The sequence below is a fragment of the Tiliqua scincoides genome, chromosome 9 (genome assembly GCF_035046505.1).
Source record: "Tiliqua scincoides isolate rTilSci1 chromosome 9, rTilSci1.hap2, whole genome shotgun sequence".
In the NCBI taxonomy this organism is placed as follows: Eukaryota; Metazoa; Chordata; class Lepidosauria; order Squamata; family Scincidae; genus Tiliqua; species Tiliqua scincoides.
The window spans coordinates 24,543,738-24,556,267 of record NC_089829.1 but is presented as its reverse complement, the minus strand read 5'-3'; the positions used below and the strand labels follow the sequence as shown (position 1 = coordinate 24,556,267).

Here is a 12,530-nt window from a genome sequence, read left to right as displayed (position 1 = left end):
ATGAATTAACCCCCACAGGCTACTTATCAGGTTTGCATGAAGTGTGGGTTTTACCATTTGTTGTCTGCTCTGCTTTGCTTCACAGGTCACCTTTTTTATAAATTTGGAATCACAGAGTCTGATTGGTATCGGATCAAGCAGAGCATAGACTCCAAATGTCGAACAGCTTGGCGGCGGAAACAGCGAGGCCAGAGTCTTGCAGTGAAAAGCTTTTCAAGACGAACGCCTTCCTCATCATCTTACAGTGGCTCAGGTAAAGAACATCTCCCTCCCCACCTCCCTGCCACAAATAAGCAAGCTTCTAGTCCTGACTACAGGGAGATGCCTAAAACCAGGTGTGATGCAATTTCACATGCCAGAAGTCGGCTGAGCAGATTATGTGGCTCTGTTTGGGTCCACACCCTTTATCCATGACTATACCGCTCTGCCCAAGCTCTTAGAGGTCTCTTTCCAAGATCTCAGCTTTTTTCCCAATCTATTTGATTGGGTTGGCAAACTGAGGCCAGTTAAAAAAAAAACACAAAAGGAAAATGACTTGGTTACCAGTCTATGCCCGACACACTCTCATGGTACAATCCTATACATTTCTACTCAGAAGTAAGGCCTATTGTGTTCAATGGGGCCTACTTCAAGGAGAGTGTACATAGGATTGCAGTTTTTTTACTTGGCTGATGCGGCAGCATCATTGTTTCCTTTGGTTTCTGCAATGGCTGGGTATGTGTATGTCTGTGTAACCCTCCTTCCTACAGTGATGCCACTAGTTGTAATTTTATGTGTTCCTTTCTTTTATCAACTGTGCTACTTGGAAGTTACCCTTGTGGGGGTGGTGTCTGAGTAAAGTGTCCATGCAGCCTGCATCTTGATCACAGGACAGTTTCTGTCATGGCTGTTGATAGAATTATGCATCACATAGGTCTGTTGTCTGCACAGTGCCATTTCCACCACAGTTTTGTATAGAAGTGGAGTTGGTTTGCTGTTTGCTCACATCTGAAAAAGTGGGCTTTCAGTCCACAAAACCTTTTACCATAGTAAGTTAGTGCGCAGGACCCCCTTTTTGTTGTAGTTATCTATTCTGATGGAATGGTTTATACAATATTTACCCATGGCATCAGCTCATAGCAGTAATTTAGTTGAGGCCCTTTCCTAAAGTAGTAGGAACCTGCAATATAGTGTAACCGTTTCATTTATTAGGATACACTTAATTTCATTCAGAAAATCATTTTTTTATCCTGAGAAAATGTACACATTCCCAGAAATCTAGGGAGCAGCTATGCTTTTCTACATAGATCTAGGCATGACAAAATATTGACCCAAGGAATGTCCTCTTGGGACCCTTCTGGCTCATTCTTATATTAAAAGCAGGGTTGTGGAACATTCGTATGTTATATATTACGATCAGGGGTTTGGAAGCAAGCCCGAAGCCCAAAGGAAAGAAAATAAACTTATTTGCCCCCATAAAGGTTTGGGTTTCGTGTTAACACTAACCACTGTTTTGTAGGCAAGGAATGACAAAATTTGCTTTCACTGGAAAATGTGTATATGCTCAACCTGATAGTCCTTACCAAAACATCTAATTATCACAGTGACCATACCAGCTATATTGATGGATGGAGTTTTTCTTCTGAATTTCCTTAAACATGATAGCTTCCCTGGGCGATCATAAAGCTATATGCTTATATGTCTCTGCATACAGATGTTGAGCATTCTGGAGGGCTCTTTTTACCTGTAGGGTGTTGTTGGTACTGAGCACCAGTATTGCAACCACCTCATTCTCATGTCTTGTAGAGAAAGGGCTTGGAAGAGGGACATCCTACAGAAGAAGCAAGAGAGTTCATGCAGGGGGAGACATAACTCACTCTCTGTGTTGAGTTTTAAAGGTGTTGTTAAGAGCTAGTATTGACCTTTTAAAGCCATTAGCTGAGGACCTAACAGAGGTTCTGTCTCAGTTTAAGATCTGCTCTGGGATCCCTCTGCCTTGGAGATATGGCTGGGGACAGGGCATTTCCATGATGATGCCTTGTTTGTGGAATACCTTCCTGGGGGAGATCCCCTCTTTCTGTTTCAAGGTGGGCTTTAAGAATCTTTGTATTCAGGATAGCTGCACTAACTGCTTTTGGTATTGTTTTAATATTTATTAACCCTGTTATTTTCTTCCAGTTTTCAGCACTTTTTAAAAAATTGTATGCTACTTTGAGTGCCTCTTTGTGCAGACAAGTGAAATGCAAATAAAATAGTAACAGTCAAAGTATGTACTATGGGAAAGTTGCTGACAGGGGTTCTAGGCTGCAATTAGTAGTACCAAAGGGGTGGGATTCAGTGAGTCATGGGCAAAGCTTCTTCCTGAGTTTTGGGACTTCTACTTCCCCTTCTTGTTTCAAGCTTTTGTACCTGGATACCTATTACCTGTTCCCTGACAGTAGCTGCTCCAAATCCTTAACAGCTTGCATTGGAGTTCACATAGGAGCTGAGAGAGCATTTAATGCCACAACAGCACAGTGAGGAGAAAGAATGACTTGCCCAAGGCCACCTTGTGAGCTCCAAAGCTATGCAGTGATTTTAATCTGGGTGTACCATGAGTATATCCGACATTCCACACTAATGCATCAAGCTGTGGTGGGCAAAGCAGGTCAGATTTGGAAATCTCTGTATTTGGCATAAATCTCTGTATTTCTCCACCAAGCAGCCTGGAGAGAGTGAGAAGGCTTAGTAGGAAGAAAGATAGGAACATCTGAAGTTATAAGGAAGGGGAAGAGAAAAAGCAGTGTTGAGAGGATAGAGCTGTAATTCCATCTTCATGTTGAAATACCTACAGGAACCCCTCTGGCTTGACTTCTGTGGTTTGACATCCCTGGAACCCCTTAATGGAATTACAACCCCATAATTCACAGTCATATGCAACTTATTATATCCTCCAGATAATGAATCTAACAAAATTCCCACTGCTGGGTAGTAAGGAAAGTAGGTAATATTTCTCAACTCTGAAGGAATCAGAGGCCTGCATTTCACGCTTATGACAACATAGCTGTCAAGTGTGGCTTTAAAGAGCGTTACTTATGAACCGAGGCAGCCTCTTTTATGGTAACATTTGCTTCTGGGAGCAGTTGAAGGTGACTCTTGAACTGAACTGGAATTTAGGTCCTTGAGAAATACTCCTCCTCCTCGTCTTCCTCCCAGCCAGCCCATTGTAAAGCACGCACTCTCGCACACTCACGAAAGATGGCTGGCTGTAAAGATGACTGGAATTTATCCCACTTCACGTACTTGGAAGTGACTAGAATTACTTAGAGGTGACTAGACTTAAGTGGCTTGTACTCTTGCCAAAAGATGGGGTATGACTTGGACCGTGTGTTTGAGTGGTGGGGGGGTTAGGGATGTTCTGATTTTTCCCAGAATGATCACATGTGTATCTAATTGTTGCTGATGTTTCAATCCTGCAATCCTGTGGTAGGGTACTGCTTGTTGTGAAACCTACAGTCCTCTGGTGTGTTCACAAGAGTCAATTGCTAGTGATATTTATGACTCAGTATGATCATTGAGACCCTGGCCCTCCACCTCTAGGAAAGGGCAAGATCGGTAAAAAGCTGTGGTCCCTGATCTTATATGCGCGCACTAAGAACTGACTGTCTCCTGTTGCTTGCAAGCTCTTTCTTAGGACCCAATCCTATCCAGCTCTCCAGCACCAATGCAGCTGCAATGCAGTCCCAAGGTAGGGGAACAAACGTTTCCTTACTTCGAAGAGGACTTAATGACTGCCCCCCTCCCAACTGCAAGATGCAGCACACACTCCGTTGGCACAGCTGCATCAGTGCTAGAAAGTTGGTTTGGATTTGGTTCTTAGTCATTTAGCTGAGGTGCTGTGGTGCAGTGGAGTACTGACAGCCATTCGGGGGGGTGGCATGAGAAGCAGTTTTGGGTGAAGAAAATATCTTATTCAGGATATAAGAACAGGAAATGGAGCATTGTGGGCTGTGAGATCTCTTGGCTTGGGAACTAACAGAGATATGCCTAAATAGTGACCACTGTTTGCCAGTTGGATTGGATTAGATTGACCCTTATTGCAATTTGATTAATATTATTGGAGTGTACGGGGGATAACATCAAGTTCCAAGAGCCATGCAGTTAGCTCCCTGTGCCAAAAGAGGTTCGTGTTTGCACTTCTCAAAAAGCAAGGCATCCCACAATACAGGACAAACCACTTCTGAAGCTGCAGAATTCTGTGCAAGGTATTGTCTGATGGGCTGCACAATATTGGGCTAGGCACAGTGGTCATCTGACTTGAAATTAAGGCATTTGTCTATGTCATATTGCTATGTTATAGCACGTGTATTGTCTTTCTCAGATCAAAATTCTCCTTCCTCATTAATTTGCTAATGCTGGTGTTGACTCCTCTTCACATTGTATTTAGGTTTGTACTTTTATTTTTTTACACAACAAATGTGTTCCTTCTGATGCATATGCAAGATAAGGGGATTATGGCTGATCCTGATGCTGCTGTTCACTTTCTGTGACCAGTTTTGGTATGGAAAACTGTTGTTTAAACAAGAGATGTTTTGGAAATCTCACTCAGCCTTGAAACGAGTAAGCAGGAGAACAAAAGAGCTGGTAGCCATCCAGTACACAGGGCAATTTTAGATCAAATGCATAAATACAAGCAATAAATAATAATAGCTATTCCATGTCTATTTTCTCTTGATGTGGAAGGTAAGTTGGACCGGACCCCAGCCAAACTGGGGTCTCGCCATGGTTTTTATTATTTGTAATTCCTTCTAAGTTTTCCATAGTTTGGAAGAGTTTTATCCTCTTGGCAGGCAGAATGGAGGATAGGTGTGAGTCGATGTGTCCAGTTAGATAAAAGGATTAGCAGACGAGAGGCCATAGATTTTTTGGATCCCTCTTTCCCCAGCTCCTGAGCTTTTTCAGAATATGGCCCTCATAGCATTTCATTCTATAGATGTAGCCACATTCGCTTGTTAACAGCAACACCAAAAAGAGAGCTGAGACACCTTATGAAAATGAGCAGATTTATTGCAAAAGCCACAACAAATCTGTTTGTCTTTACAGTGCTGCAAGACTTTGTTTATTTGTAATAACTGGCTTGGGTCATGGCCGAAACTGCTTGAGCTAAAGGCAGGTTGAAAAGTTCTGTATAAGTTTGAAAGATTCCATACTCCCCTAGGGTCCTAAATTGGTACCAACATGGCAGCCACCATCCACCATGCTAAACAAAAGACAATTTATGTTCTCTGAGGAGTAATGGAGATCCAAGCAACAAGCAACTAATGGAAGTTGTGAAAGACTGGATCCTCCTGTCTTGCTATCCTGTCCTCTCCTACTGTCCCTAGATGCTTATTAAAGCTGTTCTGTGTTTAATTGTCTGAGCAAGTTTACAGCTGTCACGAGATTTACTAGTTTTCTTGCAGTAACCAGAGCAGCGTGCTGGATTCAGAGAGTATTTTTTCCCACACATTCTTTTGGCATGCTTGCTTGGAAAAAAAAAATGCCACTTTTTGTGCTAGAGCTATCGATTGCCATGGTCTGGGCTGTGCATCCCAGAACCAGGCTTTGGTCTGGTATGTTAGTTTCTTGTTTTTCCTGATAAAGGTGGCAAGCAAATCTGCTGAGATGGTTTGCCATCAACTCTTTCTGAAAAGCTTGGTGTGCATGCGTGTGTGGGCATGTACACATCCTCTTAAAATGTGGCATTTCAGTCATTTCCAAGTTCCAGTAGAGTAGAAGGATTAGCTAAACTCTGTCCCCCCCCCCCCATGAAGTTGGAGGCAGGAATGGAGGAATGACCTCACAGAGTGGAGGAGGAGCACGGAGCGATTGGTGTGAGAGATATATGAAGGGTACTTCTTTGGCAGTTCATTTGCTTAATCCCTCTTATAAAATGTCCCTGTGGGTGTAGCCTCATTGTCATCAGATGCTCCTGTTTGCTGCCAGATGTATGTAAGCCAGCAATCCATGAGCCAACCCCTGGTGCAGAGTACCAGCATGCTTTCTTCAAGGGGGTAGCTTTGAATAAGATGTGGGGCTTGTCAGATGTTGAAGCTGCTGATCAGTCTCAGATGGCTCTGGGAAGGCCACTTTTGACCCTGAGGTTTTATAGGGTGCTTGCAGACCCTGCTCGGACCTTGGAATGATCTGGCCTAGATTAATTTAAAAATGGAAAAAAACAATGTGGCAACAGCCAGAGGTTTTGTCTGTGAGTGAAGAATGCTCATAATTTTATGACTGGAAAGTTAAGAACACCCGCTTTTGAAACAATTATGAACTGCCTTTCTCTGACAATTCTCTCTGTCCTGCTTGGAAGGGGGTGTCGCTTTGGAGACGGGCCACAGAAGCTGTCTGTGTCTGCACTGGGCATTTTGTCCAGTGTTTAGACGCTTGCTGAATGTCATTAAAGAAGAAACCCAAGTCTCTTTACCTTGGCTTGTTTCCTACAGATTTGTACCATATTCAGGTTTGAAAGCAGAATGTTTTAAAGAAATTGTCTCCTATGTTGTTGTTTTTTAATCCACTTCAGTACAAATCTTCCATTTGTACAAAGAGCTCTGTTTCCTTGAGGAGCTTGTTCAATTCTCAGCAATCCAGCATTTGTCCAGAAAGAAGGATGCTCCCAGGATAGGTGCTTGTTACCTGCAATGCTATACATACAGAATAGTCAGGGATTTGGACAGCTGCCTAGTGGAATCCCTCTTCTCTAAACAACACATTGGAAAGTTTGAAAACACAAGAGCCCAACTGCAGAATCTCTTTATGAGCTGTGGATTCTCCAGAATATTAAAGTTGTAAAAGAGAGTTCAGATAGTGTATGTTTTGACAATCCATAACTGAATTTTTCTTCCATTAATGCAGCATGTAATATCTGCTTATATATTTAAAAAGAGCAATGTAAGAGATGGATAAATATTACTTCTACCTAAGTTCCAGGATTTTGTTAGATGGTGGTGCATCTGGCCATTGTGTATGAATGTTGATCTGGGGTTTAGATAGTGCTAAGCCCCTTTTCCCTTTTCTACAACATTGCAACCAGATGCGGAATTTCTGTTTATAAGCAAACATGCCTTCTTGAGAGATGCAATTGTGAATGCTTGGTTTTTGTTTGAGTGTTTTGTTTGTAGTGTTCACCAGTCCCTGCTTTAACCCAGGGGATTTAAAAATAGCTTTCCAACATCTATAGAAAAGCAGCTGGTCAGCGACAAATCTGGGTCTGTTTGTGTTGCTCGTTCCCAACAAAGTTCACTGCTGCTTGAAATGTGATGTAGGTCTTGATTACTTGAGCGCTAATGAATTAACTTTTTGTGTTCAGTAACTATACTTCTCAGGAGCAGAAGAGCACTACCAGGAAATGCAGTTTTGGCACAAGGAGACAGCCTGCTAGCTTTTGAGGATAATACTTTCTTTTGGTTTTATTGTGTTTTACTTTATAAACAACCTGTATTATCCAGATATGTTGACTACCCTGTTATCCTCATGCACCCCTCCATGTGCCCCCTTGATTTCATTCCTTCCTCACTCCAGGATGGTGTCTCCCTTCCTCTGCATATCATTCACCTGTCTCTCTCCTCAAGCTCCTTCTCTACTGCATTCAGACATACCACTGTCTCGCCTATACTCAAGAAACCATATTGCTCTTTTCAACTGCCTGCCTGTTTGTTGTTCTGTGCCTCCAACTCCTAGAACACTTCTCTCCATCCACTGTCTGCTAACCTCCTCTGAAACTGCCCTCAGTGGTGACCAAATAATTGGTGCCAAATCCAAATAATTCTGTCCTCTTTGACCTCTACACTGCTTTTGATAGAATTGATTATTCTCTTTCATAACTCCTGTTGTGACTTGGAGTTTTATGATTCTATCATCAAATGGGTCTTTTCCTTTCTGGTCAATTGTTTTGTTCCATATTCCCTCATGGTAAGCTTCTCTCCCTCTTTCCTTTCTTCTTTCAGGGCCACTCGAAGGTCTATTCTTGGCCACTTGATTTCCTTCAGTGTCCCTGATTGTCCTTTCAAATTCCATGGTATCACCTATCATCCATTCAAGCATATCACCACCCATCACCTGTGTGTAGGCAATACTCAACTTTACTTGTCTTCCCCCAAACTTCCTCTCTCCCTTCCTCGAATCCTGCATCTCAAACCACCTGCCTGACATTTCAGCCTGGATTCTTCATCATCATCTCAATTCCGTTTGTCTAAGGCTAAACTTCTGATCTCTCATCCTGGCTGCTTTTTTCCTTATCCATTGACAATAACACTATTCACCCTGTAGACCAGGCATGAATCTTGACTTTATCTTTGGCTCCCCATATTCAGTCTATACAGCAGTGATTTTCAACTTTTTTCATCTTGCGGCACACTGGCAAGGCACGCCATCAGTTTTTTGACAATTGACAAGGCACACTGTGCTGTCAGTGGGGGCTCACATTCCCCAATGGTCCTATTGATAAATGACCCTCTCTTAAATTCCCACGGCACACCTGGGGACCATTCGCGGCACACCAGTGTGCCACGGCACAGTGGTTGAAAATGGCTCTTATGTTCTTGCAGGATCCTTTCACTCACTCATGCCTCTATGCACATCTAGAGATCATGTAGTGCTGTGGGTGCTGCCTTTCCATAATGCAGTTCCATGTTGTTGGAAAGTGTATTTTTGTGGTGGTAACTATTAAAAGTTGAAAAATGTGGTTCAACCCTTGAATTATTTTCATGGCCAGGTCTAGCAATCACTCTTGTTTCTGAATCTTGAGCAGTTTTTCAATTATATAAGTCTTTAGTCACTCAAAAGACAAGAAACCTGTTTCTAATGAAAGTTTGGCCACTTCAAAGCTTGCTGTGATTTGCATATGGACTGAAGGTGTTTTACTTGCTTCTCCTCTTCCCATCTTTTGCAGTTAAGTTACTACGAGTTATTTTTAAATAATAAAATGATTGAATACTGAAAAATGGCAGTAATATAACAAGTGAGTCACTTTCCCAATACCATTGTTCAGTTGTGAACAAAAGTGGGAACATTCAGGATTATAGATTTGGACACACAGACTGTCCAGCTGTTCAACTTATGTAGCGGGTTTGAATGGCGTGTTGGAAACATGAAGTCACAACTGGATGGGCTCAAGGTAATAAGTGACTTTAGAGCGGGGGCAGGGGGGATGAAACTTGCCTTCCAAACTGAAAACTGTTCTAATTAATCTGGAACCAGTTATAGGTTAATAAAACAGAAATGAGTTATGTGAGCATACAAAAAATTTTCAGTTTGTGCAGCTGGATGAAAAGGTGTCTTATAATTATTGTCTTTTCCTGAAAATGTTTTCCAGTTTAGTTAATTTAATGAGCTGCAGTTATAGTTCAGTAATAAAAAGATGTCATTATAGAACCTACTCATGTTCTGGATCAACTCATTTATAACTGAGTAGGACTAGGGATCAGTCCCGTTCTCATAGCACTAGTTGCAAAATGATCACTGTCCTCAGTCTTTTGCTTTCCTGCAGCATATAAACTTTCTGCGTAGCCATAGGTAGAGAGATACCAACCAGTAACACTGCACATTTGTTTTGTTTTGTTCCAGAGAGTGCTCAGAGTACAACATCTGCCCCAAATGAATTACAGGCAAACCAGCCTCAAGCCCTTCACTACGCCCTAGCCAACGCCCAGCAAGTCCAGATTCATCAAATAGGGGAAGATGGACAAGTTCAAGTAGTATGTACTCATTCTTTACAATCCCTTCTGTTCTCTTAAGCAGGTTTAATTTTATGTATTTGCAGTTTAGATCTAGACTTTCCTTTATTCCAAAAAATGATCTACGAACACCACAATCATATGCGTGTCTGTTCAGAAGTAAGCCCCACTGAGTTCAATGGGACTTACTTCCAGGTAGGTGTGTATTGGACTGCAGCCTCAGGGCCCAATCCTATCCAACTTTCCAGTGTAGCTATAATGCAGCCCCGCGGTAAGGGAACAAATGTTCCCATACCTTAAGAAAACCCCAGTGCCTGCCCCTCAACCATAGGAAACAGTGCACACCCCACTGGCACAACTGCACCAGCACTGGAAAATTGGATAGGATTGGACCCTAAAGCTTTTACTGCAACATTTTGGGGCACTGTGTCCATGTAGAATTTGAATGCCCCCTTGACTTGAATAATTGCAGGAGTTTTGTATGAGTAGCTTGCATGCCAATGATCACTTATGCCTTCCAGTGCATGGGCACAATTGCAGTGGCTTATGCATGTGAACCTCCCATCCAAGTACTAGCAAGCTGGAAATTCATTTGTGATTCGTTTTATCCTCATTTTTTCCAAAGTGCGCTCTGAAGCATTTTTCGACATCTGTTAGCCAAATTCCTTACATGTGTATCCATTTAAATTCATGTATATAAGCAAAGCTTATAAACATTGACATTAAATTCTTTTTCAAAAAGTTTAAATAAAATTAACACTTTGACCCCAAAACCCACAGAAGGCAGGAAGTTTAAAAGTTAGGCGTGACACTCCTACCATTACTGAAGCCTTTGTATTTCTTTAAAGGTTTGCATTGGTGGGCCTTGGAAAGCTTGCATTGGCTTCCGTATCTGTATTTCATGTCATTAAATCAAGGGCAATGTTGCATGGAACAAAAATATGTTCCCTATGGCTACGTGGAGGGAATGCATACTTCTCCTGCTGTTGTTTTCTTAAGTTTCCAAGCACTTGCAGTTCTTTTCAGTGTTGGTGAGTTGGAGTGAAGTCCAGCACTTCTTGAAGAACCAAGTTGTATGCACTGTAGGTCCTCGGTATTCATGGGGGGGGGGGAGGTTCAATTCCTGGAACTCTTGTGGCTGCTGAAATCCACGGTTGGACCTTCTGACAGGCACTTCTAGTTTAGCAAAAACGAAGTGCCTTTCTAAGACCTTGACCTTCTAAGGCTTGGGAAGGCAGTACACAGCTCTCCCTCCTCAGAAAGCCTTCTGGACTTGACTGGAGGTTGCTTCAGGTCATGTCCAGGAGATCAGGTGAGGCCCTTCAGCATGGGTTTGGAACCCGCTCTTGAGTCAAATCCAGGGTTCCAAATCCATGGATAAAGAGGGCCTGTAATTGGCAGACAGTTAGATTGCTGGGGCAGAGCATTTTTGTTTGTTTAAAAGATTTTTATCCCACCTTTCCTCTGCCGGAACAGATGCCCAAGGTGGCTTACATTTATAGAAAAAAAATTAGACACAATTTAAAAAAACAATGATTAAACTCAAAAATAAATAAATTAAAAATAAATAAAAACCAATTGGAAGAGTGCAAAACTATTAACTTACAAGAAACTGCTGTAGAGGCACAGGAGGCAGACAACGCAAATGCTAAATGAAACAGAAAAGTTTTGAGCCCTTGCCAAAACATCATGAGGGAGGGGGTAGGTCTTAATTCCCCTGGTAGGGAGTTGCATAATTGGGGTGTCACTACTGTGAAGGCTTGCCCCTGTGCTGCCATCCCCATAACCTGGGAGAAAGATGGCACTTGCAGGAAAGCCCCCTCAGATACCTAAGAGGGCGACTTGGAAAATATGGGACAAGGCAATCTCTCAATAACCTTCCCAAACTGTGAAGGGCTTTAAAGGTCAAAACTAGCACCTTGAATTGGGCCTGGAAGCGAGTGGGCAGCCAGGGCAGTTGCAGAAGCAGCGGGTCCAGCAGAATCAAGCCACCTAGCTCCAGTAACCACCCTGGCCGCCGCATTCTGCACTAATTGCAACTTCTGAAACATCTTCAATGGCAGTCCCACATCAAGTGCATTACATCAATCCAATTTATAAGTCACTAGGGCATGGACCACCGTGGTCAAGTCCAGTCTACTCAAATATGGTCGCAGCTAGCGCATCAGCCGAAGCTAGACAAAAGAAACCTCTGGCCACTGCTGCAACCTGGCTCTCCAGGAAAAGCTGTGAGTCCAGAAGCATCCCCAAACTGTACATCTGCTCCTGTAGGGGGAGTGCATCCCCATTCAGAGCATGCAGATGACTCAGTACCTGCATCAAGGATTTCCTGACCAGAAGGTTCTGTGTCTTATCTGGATTCAATCTCAACCTATTGGCCCTCATCCAGACCCCAACCACCTCCAGACATTGCTCCAGGACTCTCACAGCCTCCCTGGAACGAGATGATAAGCAGAGATAGAGCTGGGTGTCATCAGCATATTGGTGTCACCCCACTCCAAATTCCCTGATAATCTCCCCCTGTGGTTTCATGTAGATGTTAAAAAGCATGGGGATTAAAAGTTCTGTCCCTTTCCAGATGTGGGAGGACAATTCTCAGTTCTTACTCTCAGCCACTTATATCAAGCGACACTGACCCAACCTCATCTCTCTTTCTTCTCCCTCAATCTGTAAACAGAGGGTTTGATTCAGGGTCTCATATTTTTCCCCATTCCCAGTATAAGGCTGGGGATTTTAAAACAAAAACACACCAGCTATACATAGCTCGCCTTGCAGTTTGAAATATTTTACTGCCCAGACTTGCATAGACTTACTGACTTCACTTGAGGCTGATGTTCTAACTTGTTTTGTGGC

General features: G+C 42.8%; 1 protein-coding gene across 2 annotated transcripts in view; it reads left to right on the top strand.

Annotated features, from left to right (window-relative positions):
• Positions 1-12,530, top strand: part of BANP (BTG3 associated nuclear protein) — a 167,292-nt gene that overhangs the window by 75,322 nt on the left and 79,440 nt on the right. For both annotated transcript variants that reach the window (XM_066637040.1, XM_066637041.1), the window contains exons 8-9: positions 86-253; positions 9,568-9,698. In XM_066637040.1, the coding sequence (XP_066493137.1) occupies positions 86-253; positions 9,568-9,698 (299 nt within the window). The remainder of the gene's footprint in view (positions 1-85; positions 254-9,567; positions 9,699-12,530) is intronic.